General features: G+C 44.7%; 1 protein-coding gene across 6 annotated transcripts in view; it reads left to right on the plus strand.

Moving 5' to 3' along the window:
• Positions 1 to 15,264, plus strand: part of grb10b (growth factor receptor-bound protein 10b) — a 170,409-nt gene that overhangs the window by 136,360 nt on the left and 18,785 nt on the right. For all 6 annotated transcript variants that reach the window (XM_078236849.1, XM_078236839.1, XM_078236876.1 and 3 more), the window contains 3 exons: positions 1,303 to 1,440; positions 7,106 to 7,216; positions 11,268 to 11,366. In XM_078236849.1, coding sequence (XP_078092975.1) covers positions 1,303 to 1,440; positions 7,106 to 7,216; positions 11,268 to 11,366 — 348 coding nt within the window. The remainder of the gene's footprint in view (positions 1 to 1,302; positions 1,441 to 7,105; positions 7,217 to 11,267; positions 11,367 to 15,264) is intronic.

Genomic DNA, 15,264 nt, shown 5'->3' on the forward strand with positions numbered 1-15,264 from the left:
TTACTCGTCCAGTGACATTACCACTCTTCCATCATTTCCCTGTAAATAGTTCGCTCCAGTGAGCCTGCTTGTGCTGTCATGTTTTTTTAAAAATCCCAGTTCCCGCTCTTTATTAATGTACCTTAATAATATTGCATAAAGAGCTACCAACGTTTACAGCACATTTGGTCAAATGGAAATTGGATATATGCTTGAAAAGAAAAGAAATTAGCAGGCTATCTGCGAAGAGAAGGCGAGTAAGACTAACTCACAGAGCTGACACAAATACGATATACCAAATTGCTTTGTGTGCTTTTTGATTTCATGAAAAATGTTTATGCACTGACTATTTGCTCGAGCAATCCATGCTGAAACAACTTTATATAAAGAAATATCTGGTAATCTTTCTCTTCAATCTTTTAGTGACAATTTAAAGTGATGATTCTTAGCCCATGAATCCCAAACCTGAAGAAATTGTTTTTTTGCCAAATCAAAATTCTCTGCACTTTAAAAGCTTTCTTTGAATCAATTAAATTAATCTCAATAGTACCTGCTCATTGCTGCAGGTTATCGTGCCATTGGCCAGAGAGGATGGGCCTCAGAAGCATAGTTTTAGAATAATGGGTCATCCATTTATGAGTGAGATGCAAAATCATTTCACTAAGAGGGTTGGGAATCTTTGGAATTGTCTGCCTCAGTGTTCTGTGAATGCTCAGTCAACATCTATGTTCAGCTTTGCAATCAATAGATTTTTGGGCACCAAGGGAAATGGGGGATATGGAAATATGGCAAGTAACTTGTTGATGTATCCATTCGGCCAAGATCCTATTGAATGGTGGAGCATGCTTCAGGGGCCATGTAGCCTGTTTCTTATATTACCATTTGTAGTTTTGCCCGTCTTCACGATGATGGAGAATTGTCAGCTGGCCTGACAGCATTGGTGGAGCGAAAAGCAGAGCTTGTGTTTCATGTGGATGATCACCTTTCAAGAACTTCCGGTGTTGCTAAAGTCCTGTGATCCTTGCATGCTTCTGTCAAATTATAATTGGACTATGAATCTCCATCCCAGTACTGTAGCCAGTCTTCCCTTCCTCTTTGCAAATAGTTCACTTTCCCTTGCATAACAACCTTGCACTTAAAAAAAATTGATGTAATGCGAACAAAGAAACTTCTGATTTCATGTGAACAATGTAATGAGAGTTCTGCTGGTCTACTAAACCTTGCATGTGGTATGTGTTTGCTTTCCACAAACACTTATGCAACCACTCTTGAATAGAAGTATTTTTGATCTTCACTTTTAAACTGAAATGTTATTTGTTACAGAACTTTTTGAACTCCAGCAGTTGCCCAGAAATTCAAGGATCCTTGCATGTAAGGGAAGTGGGTAGAAAGTCCTGGAAGAAAGTGTATGTGTTTCTGCGAAGATCAGGACTTTATTTTTCCTCAAAAGGAAGTTCAAAGGTAAGCCACAGTTTGGAATGTTTAAACCTATAAGAGGACAGTTTTGGGGATGGAGGTTTCTCACTTTTTTTTCTCCCACTGACAAAGTCCAGAACTTGCGTTGTAGGACAGCACCAAGGTTGAAATGAATCAGACAATGAACGCAAGAGCCACTGAATGTCCTCTATTCTTCTATCATTTCATGGCATCCAGTAAGACCCAGCCTGCAAATTGCCAGATGATTCAATGGATAAGTAGACCACATGGTGTAAAGTTGCTTTGTACTGACCAATAAGGTTACACCTGCAATCGTACATCTCCAATGTATCTGCAGTTTCCTTCAATGGTACTGGGTTATATAATCAGTGGAAACTTGGGGAGCATGCTTTGCATAGAAAACCAGTGCTTGTTGTTTCATTGACCTGTGTATGGATTCCATGTCATTTAACCTCATTGGTCTTCTTTGACTTTGTTTGGATAAATCAATGTTATCTGGTGGTGTGCTATTAAAACTGGAATTTGTTTTGCCTTAAGCTGTGGTTTGCATTACTAATAACATATTTACTGCTTGGTTTCTGACTCGTATTAATTAACTTGTGTTTAGAAGCTACCAATAATATCCTAGTCCATGAAACAGGAAAGACTTTGCATTTTTGTTATGCTTTATTAGTTCCTCAGAAGGTTCCAATGTACATCTCAACCAGTTAGTTTTGGATACTGTAGTCATTGCTGTTATATAGGCAAGTGGTCACCCAATCTAAAAACAACATATTGATCAGGATGTATTCTGTTTGTCTGGGTTAGATGATCAGTGGAAACCTCAGGAACATGCTTTGCATAGAAAATCAGTGCTTGTTTCACTGATCTGCATATGGACTTAACGTTATTTAATCTCATTGGCCTTGCATACTAGCAAACTCCCTACTTTTCATGTTTGAAAAAATGCTGAGACTTGTGGTATGTGCCCATTCCCAGAGTTTTCAACAGTATTGAGAAAATATGCCCTTCATAGGGTTCTAAATTGGTTCATTATTTTATCTGTAATGATTTCCATATAGAGCCCAATAAACTGCAATAATCTTGGTGTCATCCAGCTGGAAATGAGCATGCATGGATGCCAGAGTTACATTTGCTGTGAAGTCTCTTGCTGAATCACTTTCTGACTGTCATTGTTAAGACTGATGTGGAGATGCCGGCGTTGGACTGGGGTAAACACAGTAAGAAGTTTAACAACACCAGGTTAAAGTCCAACAGGTTTATTTGGTAGCAAAAGCCACACAAGCTTTCGGAGCTCTAAGCCCCTTCTTCAGGTGAGTGGGAATTCTGTTCACAAACAGAGCATATAAAGACACAAACTCAATTTACATGAATAATGGTTGGAATGCGAATACTTAGAACTAATCAAGTCTTTAAGAAACAAAACAATATTAGTGGAGAGAGCATCAAGACAGGCTAAAAAGATGTGTATTGTCTCCAGACAAGACAGCCAGTGAAACTCTGCAGGTCCACGCAACTGTGGGGGTTACAAATAGTGTGACATGAACCCAATATCCCGGTTGAGGCCGTCCTCGTGTGTGCGGAACTTGGCTATCAGTTTCTGCTCAGCGACTCTGCGCTGTCGTGTGTCGCGAAGGCCGCCTTGGAGAACGCTTACCCGAATATCAGAGGCCGAATGCCCGTGACTGCTGAAGTGCTCCCCAACAGGAAGAGAACAGTCTTGCCTGGTGATTGTCGAGCGGTGTTCATTCATCCGTTGTCGCAGCGTCTGCATAGTTTCCCCAATGTACCATGCCTCGGGACATCCTTTCTTGCAGCGTATCAGGTAGACAACGTTGGCCGAATTGCAAGAGTATGTACCGTGTACCTGGTGGATGGTGTTCTCACGTGAGATGATGGCATCTGTGTCGATGATCCGGCACGTCTTGCAGAGGTTGCTGTGGCAGGGTTGTGTGGTGTCATGGTCACTGTTCTCCTGAAGGCTGGGTAGTTTGCTGCGGACAACATGTCATTGATGAAGACGAACATCTCGCCAAGGCCATCCCCACGCCCCCACTTCTTGCCTTCAAACAACCGCACAACCTCAAACAGACCATTGTCCGCAGCAAACTACCCAGCCTTCAGGAGAACAGTGACCATGACACCACACAACCCTGCCACAGCAACCTCTGCAAGACGTGCCGGATCATCGACACAGATGCCATCATTTCACGTGAGAACACCATCCACCAGGTACACGGTACATACTCTTGCAATTCGGCCAACGTTGTCTACCTGATACGCTGCAAGAAAGGATGTCCCGAGGCATGGTACATTGGGGAAACTATGCAGACGCTGCGACAACGGATGAATGAACACCGCTCGACAATCACCAGGCAAGACTGTTCTCTTCCTGTTGGGGAGCACTTCAGCGGTCACGGGCATTCGGCCTCTGATATTCGGGTAAGCGTTCTCCAAGGCGGCCTTCGCGACACACGACAGCGCAGAGTCGCTGAGCAGAAACTGATAGCCAAGTTCCGCACACACGAGGACGGCCTCAACCGGGATATTGGGTTCATGTCACACTATTTGTAACCCCCACAGTTGCCTAGACCTGCAGAATTTCACTGGCTGTCTTGTCTGGAGACAATACACATCTTTTTAGCCTGTCTTGATGCTCTCTCTACTCACATTGTTTTGTTTCTTAAAGACTTGATTAGTTGTAAGTATTCGCATTCCAACCATTATTCATGTAAATTGAGTTTGTGTCTTTATATGCTCTATTTGTGAACAGAATTCCCACTCACCTGCAGAAGGGGCTTAGAGCTCCGAAAGCTTGTGTGGCTTTTGCTACCAAATAAACCTGTTGGACTTTAACCTGGTGTTGTTAAACTTCTTACATTGTTAAGACTTCCATATGAAAAATCATTATTTGGTTCCAAAGGGTTTCCAGCACCATTTTCAGGAGAGAGATGGGATAGGAGGAGGGTGAGGTTTGAAAGCTGGACACTGCTTCTTTAGCAAATGAGAATTACCTTCTTTAAAAAAAAATGCGAGGTCGGTGATGTCCCTGGGGCCATTGGATGTTGGCACTTATGGACAATTGTTGCATAAATCCTTAACTGGAAACTCCTGGGTGCGATTCCCCAATGCATCTTTGAGGAATCCATGTTGGAGGGCCGGGAAGTTGCGGGCCACTGTCTTTTTTTCTGTAACAAGCATTAAACTGCAGAAGTTTTGCAGTTTCCTTATGTGTGACCTCAATTTAATATCATTAGCAATAAAAAGTGTACTCTTAAAAATTAGATGTAAAACTTTTTTTGTACTTGTAGAATTTAGTTCTAAGGTGCAATCCCTATGTGAATTATCATGTTGCTTCCTAATGGATCTCATAGTTTAATCACTGTTAGATATCTTCATTGTACATCTTGAAAGATTATACTTGCTGTAAACATATAACCACTTCATTAGAAACTGCATACTCAGTTTTGAAAGCTGATGACTTTATTGCTCAATCACAAAGTTTAAATGTGTGCTTTGGTAGTCCCTTTCTTGGGCAAAGGTATATGGGCTCCGACAACATCTTGGTTGTAGTACTGACTTATGCTCCAGAATTAGCCATACCTCAGCTGTTTAAAAACATTTTTTTTAAGTGTATGTATTGGTGTCACGGGCTTATATTAAAACTGCAATGAAGTTACTGTGAAAATCCTTTAGTTGCCACACTTTGGTGCTTGTTTGGGTACACTGAGGGAGAATTTAGCATGGCCGATGCACCTAACCAGCACGTCTTTCAGACTGTGGGAGGAAACCGGAGCAAACCCATGCAGACACGGGGAGAACATGCAGCCTCCGCATAGACAGTGACTCAAGCCGGGAATTGAACCTGGGTTCTTGGCACTGAGGCAGCAGTGCTAACCACTGTGCCAACATGCCATCCCAGTTCCAGTACAGCTACAATACTGGCAGTTACCTAACGATGTAAAAATTATTAATTACCACCTCAACAATCTACTTTCAATCATCAGCAAAAATAATTAAAGGTAAAAGCAAAAAACAAAAGCAATTTATTGCGGATATTGGAATCTGAAACTAAAACACAAAATGCTGGAAAATCTCAGCAGGTCTGATACCATTTGTGGAGAGAGAATAGAGTCAGTGTTTTGAGTCTGGAGACTCTAATTAAAGGTGTTGTTGGCAGTGCTATCAAGCAGTACTTGGGTTCACTTAACTTCAGACCCTGTTGCAGCCTTGGTCCAAACATAGATTAAAAGGCTGTCTTCCAGAGGTGAGATGAGTGACTGCCCTTAGATCAAGGCAGCATTTGAACGAATGTGGCATCAAGTACCCCAAGTAAAAGTTGTGTGTTGGAATCGAGGAAAAGATCTCCAGTAGTAGGAGTTATACTGAATGTAAAGGAAGACAGTTGTCATAGAACCCTACAGTACATAAGGAGGCCATTCGCTCCATTGAGCCTGCACTGACGACAATCCCACCCAGGCCCTATCCCTGTAACCCCAGGTATTTACCCTACTACTCCCCCTGACGCCAAGGGGCAATTTGGCATGGCCAAACCACCTAATCTGCACATCTTCAAAGTGTGGGAGGAAACCGGAGCACCCAGAGAAAAAAAAACAGACCTGGGGAGAACGTGAAAACTCCAAACAGTCACCCAAGGCTGGAGTTGAAGTCGGGTCCCTGGCACTATGAAGCAGCAATGCTAACCACTATGCCACCATGCCTTGTCATTGTTGGAGGCCCATCATCTCAGCCCCAAGACATCACTGCAGGGGTTCTGACAACAGTATCATAGGCCCAATGATCTTCATCTGTTTTGTTCATGACCCTTCATTCCAGCATAATGGCGGAAGTGATTGCGCAGTATCATTCGCAATTTTGATGCTGAAGTATTCCATGCCTGCATGAAGCAGACCTGGACAACATTCAAGCTGGAGCCGATGTGTGACAATTACCATTTCCAATGAGGACCAAGCTAAGCATGATCCTTTGACAGCTAATGCCATTACCATTGCTGAATCCTCCACTTTCAACATCCTGGGGGATACTGCCAACCCAAAACCTTTTTGGACCAACCATAAATATTGTGACTACAAGAGCAGGTCAGAGGTTTGGAACTCTGTAGCGAGTAAGTTGCCTCCTGATTCCCCAAAGCCTGTCCTCCATCCACAGGACACAAGTTAAGAGTGTGAAGGAATGCTCCCCACTTTCCCGGATGAGCACAGCTTCAGAAACATTTGGAAGCGTGACATAATTACAGCACAAAGCAACCTGCTTCGACATCCCATCTGGCACACAGTAGCAGCACTGTTTACCAGATGCACTGCAGCAACTTTCCAGGGACTACTTTGACAGCACCTTGCAAAATTGCGTCCTCTCCATTTAGAACGGCATTGGCAGCAGATTCAAGGAAACATTATCACTTACAAGTTCCCTTCCAAGTCACACATCTGACTTGTAATTATATCTCTGGGCCAAAATCCTGGAACTTTCTCCCTAATAATACAGTGGGTATACCTACACCACATGGACTGCAATGGTTTAAGAAGTTGACTCTCCACCACATTTTCAAGAACACTGCAGTATGGACAATAAATGCTGACCTTGCCAGTGATCAATGAATAAAAGAAAGTTTGTATTTATGGCCGCTGTCTTGCAAATTCTAAATGTTTTTCTCCTTGTATTTGCACAGGAACCAAGACATCTTCAGCTCTTAGCAGACATTGAAGACAATAATGTATTTTCATTGGTGGCTGGCAAAAAAACATACAGTGCACCAACTGACTATGGTTTTTGTATAAAGGTATTTTTCTAATCACATTATTTTGTGCAAATACTTTGTGATTTTGACTTCTAATTATTCCTTGGTGCAGTTAAAAACAAATGTTTTAGTGAATTATTTATTTATAATGTTTATTTTTCATGATTTCAGAATTAAAAATTGAGCGCAGACTAAATGTTCAACAATATATTCAATCAGATTTAATGCACTATCGGCCTGCCCTCATGCTAAAATTGTTCACAGCTGTAGCATCATCCTAGAATACAAAGGCAACCCCAAGCTTTTGTCTACGGCAAACAATCATCTGAAATCCCCTTCCGCTGTGTTGTTCACTCTCACCTCCAACAAGCGCGAGGTGCTCGTGAACTTTGTCACCAAGATTGAGGCAATCCAGTCAGTTCCATCTGCTGCTTCTCTCCCATTAGCCCAACAATCAAACTTTCTCGAAGAGTGCTCTGTCTCTCTCTCAGGTGCGCGCTCTGTCTCTCTCTAGTGTGCGTGCTCTCTCTCTCTCGGGTGTACGTGCTCTCTCTCTCTCGGGTGTGCGTGCTCTCTCTCTCTCGGGTGTGCGTGCTCTCTCTCTCTCGGGTGTGCGTGCTCTCTCTCTCTCGGGTGTGCGTGCTCTCTCTCTCTCGGGTGTGCGTGCTCTCTCTCTCTCGGGTGTGCGTGCTCTCTCTCTCGGGCGTGCGTGCTCTCTCTCTCTCGAGCGTGCGTGCTCTCTCTCGGGTGTGCGTGCTCTCTCTCTCTCGGGTGTGCGTGCTCTCTCTCTCTCGGGTGTGCGTGCTCTCTCTCTCTCGGGTGTGCGTGCTCTCTCTCTCTCGGGTGTGCGTGCTCTCTCTCTCTCGGGTGTGCGTGCTCTCTCTCGGGTGTGCGTGCTCTCTCTCTCTCGGGTGTGCGTGCTCTCTCTCTCTCTTGTGTGCGTGCTCTCTTGTGTGCGTGCTCTCTCTCTTGTGTGCGTGCTCTCTCTCTTTCTCACTCGGGTGTGCGTTCTCTTTCTCTCTCTCGGGTGTGCTTTCTCTTTCTTGGGTGTGCGTTCTCTTTCTCTTGGGCGTGCGCTCCCTTCCTCCCCCCCCCCCCCCCCTCGGGCGCACGCTCTCACCCCCCCCCCCCCCCCCCCCCCCCCCCCAGGCGCATGCCCCCCACCCCCCCGCGGGAGCACTCTTCCCCCCCCCCTCTCCCTCGGGCGTGCGCTCTCCCCCCCCCCCCCCCCCCCCCCGGGCGCGTGCTCTCTCCCCCCCCCCCCCCCCCCCCCCTTCTCTCCCTCGGGCGCGTGCTCTCTCCCCCCCTCGGGCGCGTGCTCTCTTTCCCCCTCCTCGGGGACGTGCTCTCTTTCCCCCTCCTCGGGCACGCGCTCTCTTTCCCCCTCCTCAGGCGCGCGCTCTCATCTCCCTCCCCCCCCCTCGGGCGCTCGCTCTCTTTCCTGCCCCTTGGGCGTGCGTGCTCTTTCGCCCGTGCGCCCACCCTTCTATATAGCATCACGTGAATGGTGCTGTGAGAATGAATTTGTCACCCAATACCTTTGGTTACAGTAAGAAGTCTCGCAACACCAGGTTAAAGTCCAACAGGTTTAATTGATCCCTTGATGACTCGCCTGGTGAAGGAGCAGCGCTCCGAAAGCTCGTGATTCCAAATACATCTGTTGGACTTTAACCTGGTGTGGTGAGACTTCTTACTGTTCCCACACCAGTCCAACGCTGGCATCTCCACATCATATCTTTGGTCATACAGGGATCTCCAGCTTTGAGTACTTTCCTTTTCCTTCATAGAAATGAGTGTACCATGTATCCAAACTGTTTTCCCTTTGAAGTTTGACCCTGTCCTGTTAAGTATTCTGATGTTTGATCGTAGTCATTCTCCCTAACTATTTCAAACCTGATTTGTTCCCCAACTGATCTCCTTGAAACATGCTCCTCTAGTTCTCACCAGAACTAGATTGGCATTGTTTCCTTCCTTGTTAGGCTGAAACTAGATGAATTTTTAAAAATAAATACTTCTACACAACACAGGAATTCCTCCCTCTCTTTTCTGTTTTCACTTACCAGACTACTTTGTAGGTCATGCAACCTTCTGTAATTTGACTGCAAAATTCTTCCCCAGTTTCTGTCCCACTATCCAGTGGCCTATAGTATACACCTAGTAGCTTAATAGTTCCTCTCTCGATCTTTACTCAGCCAATTGGACTCTGTTTCTGATCCTTCAATTTCATCAGCCTCTCCAGTGCTTTCATGCTTCTTTTGATCAGTGCAGCACCCTAGCTGTTAATTTTCATTCCTTTTCTTTCCTGAAAACCTTGAGTCGAGGATTACTAAATACCCAGTTCTTTTCTTTGAGCCAGGTTTCTGTTATTGCACTATCATTCCATGTGATGGATTATACCTTTTCAACCTCCTCTACATGTTGCACGCATTTATAGAACATAGAACAGTACAGCACAGAACAGGCCCTTCGGCCCACGATGTTGTGCCGAGCTTTATCTGAAACCAAGATCAAGCTATCCCACTCCCTATCATCCTGGTGTGCTCCATGTGCCTATCCAATAACCGCTTAAATGTTCCTAAAGTGTCTGACTTCACTATCACTGCAGGCAGTCTATTCCACACCCCAACCACTCTCTGCGTAAAGAACCTACCTCTGATATCCTTCCTGTATCTCCCACCACGAACCCTATAGTTATGCCCCCTTGTAATAGCTCCATCCACTCCATCTAAAATGGGTTTGGAGTTCTTTGCATTTCCCCTTGTCTGATGCCTCCTATTTCTGAACTGTTGGTTCCTTCAGTGCTATTTGACTCTCCCAGTCCACAGGGTATCTTCTTTCTATTAATATTTATTCATGTTATTGATATTTGTGCCTCAGTCAACATCACAGAAAAAAATCTGGTCATCATCACATTGCTGTATATGGGAATTTGCTGAGCACAAATTTCCTACACTACAACAACTACGCTTCAAATGTAACTTAATTAACCGTAAAGCACTTTGAACCATTAAGTAGTCATGAGAAATGCTATATAAATACAAGTCTTTTTTACCTTTAATTTTTCATCCTGGTGCTTCACTGCCTACTATATTTGTTTAAACTTTACTACACTGTACTAATTTATCTTCACTTGCGAACATTAATCATGGCTCTGTTAAGATGCAATACATGAAAAGGTTGCAGTGCCCCAGGAATCTGGAACACTTCCTCTTGCACCTTCTCCAGTCATGCATTAACCTGTTTTATCCTACCATTCCTAAACTTATTACCTCATGGCGCACGGAGTAATCCAGAGATTATATCCGTGTTTAACTTCCTCTCCAGCTCCTGAAACTTTGACTGTCGGACCTCAACCCTTTTCTTTCCTATGTGGTCCATGACATTGACAACAGATCAAAATGCCTGTTGATTTGCCCTAACTATGGTATCCTCCATGACCACTCCATTTCTAAACTTTTCTGTGCTGTGCTGTGTTGACATTTTCCTTATTATGCTATGGATGTGCTTCAGACTGCATTTTACGAAGTTATCATCAGCTTCACCAATATTTTGCATTGAAAACTGGTATGAGTATGCTATAACCCCTAGAGGATTCTTACACTTGTCAGCCCCTACATACCTTGCCTTCACTTGCTATTCTTGCGAACCCTCTGTAGCTCCAAGGTGAACAACATCTTGAACTTCAATCCAGGAAATTCTGAACCTCCCATCTGCCCTGCACTGACTCCAACCACTCCAACTCAAGTAACTGGAAGCTCTTTCTGTACACATGGCTATCCAATACATCTGGAGCATCTTGAAGTTTCCACAGCCATTTCAGATAATGGGTCTCATATTGCTTTTAAAAGATCCCTTTAGATTTAATTGCTTACTCTGATTATATATTTACCATTGCCCCTTGTTTTATGGCATTCAGGACCTCCTTCCCCCTCGGCACCAAGCTCTCTTCACCAAATTCTTGTTGCCGTTTTGTTTCACAAGCCTCAGTTTAGCAGATACAGTATTTTTTAGTTCTGTGCTTTCATCAGCTTTCACCCTCCCATCAATTTTTAGAAGAGATTCAATTAGTCTGTACTTTGATTGTGTGTTACAGCCCATAAAAATGAGAAATGAAACAAAAGACCTTCGATTGTTATGCGCAGAGGATGAGCAGAGCAGGACATGTTGGATGACGGCCTTTCGACTCCTCAAGGTATTTCTTTGTTACTATAAATGTTCAATGATATGGTGATCATATCCTTAAAATAATTTCTGCTTCTTTCATCTAAATTCAGCAAGTTCACTTTCTAATTTACTGGTCTTCTACAGAATTTAATAAAATCATAAAACTTGATTGTATCTTGCTCAGTTGACAATTTTGGTGTTTTATACATGTAAGGAGCTAAATTTGTTAGCACCTGAAAATATACCCAGGAATCCTGAAATTGGATTCATCTGCAACAATTGCCTCCTATGCAGGCTGCACACCAACTTTGTGCTATCTACTTAATTAACATGTTTACAGTGTGCAGCATGTAGCCTGCCTTAACCACACCATTGAGTGGCTGATTGTGTCAGCAGGGGACCCAAAATCATGAGAGACGAGTACCAGTTCAAACCAGCCTGCATCATTTTAAGGGGAAGTACATTGTGGCTAGTGCAGGTGCTGGAAGACAATCTACAGCTGATTGTGACCTGGTGAGCGTAGAAGAATGGAATCAGATGGGTGATAGAAGGCTCCAAGATTTTCCAACACTGCATTGCAGGTCTTGGTTGAAAGGGGACAGAGAGAAAAACGAGATGTGTTCTTTCCACGGGTGACTAAGTGGTCCTCCAATCAAACTCTGTGTGACCAGATTGCCAGGGTTGTCAATATTCACATTCCAGTCCTGAGGACCTTGTTTCAGTGTCCACATATAGCCTCAGACACTGTTCACTCTCTATCAACCAGGACTCGTAGCACACGTTGATTGTTTCACCTCACACTCACACTCATCATAGAAATCATAGAAACCCTACAGTGCAGAAGGAGGCCATTCGGCCCATCGAGTCTGCACCGACCACAATCCCACCCAGGCCCTACCCCTCCCTCCACATATTTACCCGCTAATCCCTCTAACCTACGCATCTCAGGACTCTAAGGGGCAATTTTTAACCTGGCCAATCAACCTAACCCGCACATCTTTGGAGTCATAGCCATAGGTATATAAGGAGTATAGTGAGGGGCTGAAAACACAGCCTTGTGGGGCACTGGTGTTGAGGATGATTGTGGAGGAGGTGTTCTTGCCTATCCTTACTGATTGTGGTCTGTGGGTTAGGAAGTTCAGGATCCAGTCGCAGAGGGAGGAGCCGAGCCCCAGGCCATGGAGTTTGGAGATGAGTTTCATCGGAATAATGGTGTTGAAGGCTGAGCTGTAGTCGATAAGTAGGAGTCTGACACAAGTGTCTTTGTTATCGAGGTGTTCCAGGGTTGAGTGCAGGGCCAGGGAGATGGCGTCTGCTGTGGACCTGTTGCGGCAGTAGGCGAACTGTAGTGGATCCAGGCAATGTGGCAGACCAGAATTGATTCGTGCCATGACTAACCTTACGAAGCACTTCATAATGATGGATGTCAGAGCCACCAGACGATAGTCATTAAGGCATACTGCTTGGCTTTTCTTCAGTACTGGGATGATGGTCATCTTCTTGAAGCAGATAGGGACCTCAGATTATTGTAAAGAGAGGCTGAAGATGTCTGCGAATACTCCCGCCAGTTGATCCACGCAGGATCTGAGTGCTCGTCCGGGTATTCCATCTGGGCCAGTTGCTTTCCGAAGGTCGACCTTCGAGAAGGCTGCTCTGACATCTGTAGTGGTGACCCCAGAAATACGTTCATCCAGGGCTTCCAGGGTGAAGGGCATGCTCTCGCTGACCTCTTGCTCAAAACGGGCATAGAATGCATTAAGCTCATTAGGGAGGGGTATGTTGGTGCTGGCAATTTTACATGCCTTCATCTTGTAGCCCGTTGTGTCCTGCAGACCTTGCCATAGTTGGCAGGGGTCCGTGTGGCTAGCCTGGGACTCTAGCTTGGTCCAATACTGTCTTTGATGGATCCCCTTAGATCATATCTGGCTTTCTTGTATAGGTCAGGGTCACCTCAGACCTAGTCTTCAGCTAACAGTGGATATCCCTGTTCATCCATGGTTTCCGGTTGGGAAACACACGGATTTGTTTCTTTGGCACACAGTCTTCATACTTAGTTACTTTAGTAGCGTACTCGTTCAGGCCGGTCGCAGAGTCTTTAAATACTGACCAGTCTATTGACTCTAAGCAGTCCCATAGGCGATCATCCAGTTCCTCAGACTAACATTGCACGACTTTCTTTGATGGATTCTTCCATTTCAGTTTTTGCTTGTAAGACGGGAGCAAGAGCATAGCCTTGTGGTCCGATTTGCCAAAGTGTAGGCGGGTGATCGAGCGGTAGGCATGTTTGATATTTGTGTCGCAGTGTTCTAGGATGTTTAGGCCTCTGGTGGAACAGGATGCGTGTTGGTGGTATCTTGGTAGGACGCTCTTGAGCTGGCCTGATTGAAGTCCCTGGCCACAATGAGCGAGGCCTCGAGATGTTTCGTCTTGAGGCTAATTTTAGTGGTGTATATTTCATCCAGTGTGGTCTTCTCGTCACCGTGGAGTGGGATGTAAACTGCTGTCAGGATAATGGAGGTGAACTCCCATGGAAGGTAGTAGGGGCGGCATTTTAGCGTACAGTATTCTAGGTCCAGGGAGCAGAAACTTGCCAGTGTTGCTACACCTAGGCACCATGAGGTATGCCAATGGTCTGCTCTACATCTTTGATTGTATGCAGTGTATACATGTTGTGCATAAGTGCCTGGATTGTGCACTGGACTCATCAATAATAACCCTTGTTGCCCAGTAGGTACCTTTAGTTTGTCATGGTAGCTCAAATACATATGGCACTGCATACTGCAAAAGAATGAAAACACCATGACTTCTGCCCTGTTACCATCATTGACCTGCTTATTTGCTCTGTATGACTGCATACTAAATGGGTGTTGAGGGAGTGGAATCCCTATTGGTTATGGTGCATCTCAGTTGACATGGGGAATTCACAAAATGCTGTGCGTGCAGTCAATGCACCCTATAACTTGGCGAAGCCACTTGCTCACTGCACCTGCTGTTTCCCGACGAGATGGGAGTAAATTGTAGTCTACTCTTTGAATATGGAACATCACTGACCTTCATTAAATAGAGATGGAAAACTGAGTTACAAATATCTCTAGCTCAAGCTTGGAAGGAGTCCAGTGCGCAAAGGTTCATGGCCACAGTCACTTTACGTAGCCGCAGAGTGCCATTGTCACCATACTATGAGGTTGTCATTGTGGCTGCAGCAAGTTTTCCTTACTGAAACATAAGTATTTTGTACCCTGTTACTCGTTGAAATTCAGGAAATTTCCTTAACCTCCCTGGGTGGGTATGGCATGCTACTGAGAACCCATTACCCCTCTTGTAGTAGCTGTGTCCTGCTCTGCCTGCCCTCTGTGAATTCTTCCAGTCATGCTGTCTTCCAAGAGGAATGCCAACCACTGCACCCATGTATGGGAGCAACTGTCTTTTTCAGGAAGTCGGGAATCAAGTCCTTCAGAATCACCAAACCACACTCTGTAAACTTCAACAACATTAAAGAGCTTTTGAAAGTACCGAACACTTAAACAATCTGAGCAATTGCCCTCAGGGGAGCTGTCCGTAACTGACTTGAAAACAGGTCATGACTACTTTTAAGCAACACTGCTGGGGAATCTTCCTGCTGCTGAAACATGTGTTCAGTCATGTGTGATGAAGATAGGGCATTAGCTGGAGCATTAAGCTACAAAATTTGACGCCAGAACTGGTGTCAAATCAGCAATACAGGCTGATTGACATCATGATCTGCATACTTCCAGCTGGTACATGCGCTAATACTACACCAGTATGATATCTGGCATGACTTGCACTGGAGGTGTATGCACTGTGGCCGCCATTCAAATTTGCAGTAGTAATAATTAAACCTCTTGGTTAGGAAATGGATATGGAATCATTGTGTTATCTAAAAGAATTCTCTTTGTAAAATGTGC

The sequence above is a fragment of the Mustelus asterias genome, chromosome 2 (genome assembly GCF_964213995.1).
Source record: "Mustelus asterias chromosome 2, sMusAst1.hap1.1, whole genome shotgun sequence".
NCBI classification, from domain to species: Eukaryota; Metazoa; Chordata; class Chondrichthyes; order Carcharhiniformes; family Triakidae; genus Mustelus; species Mustelus asterias.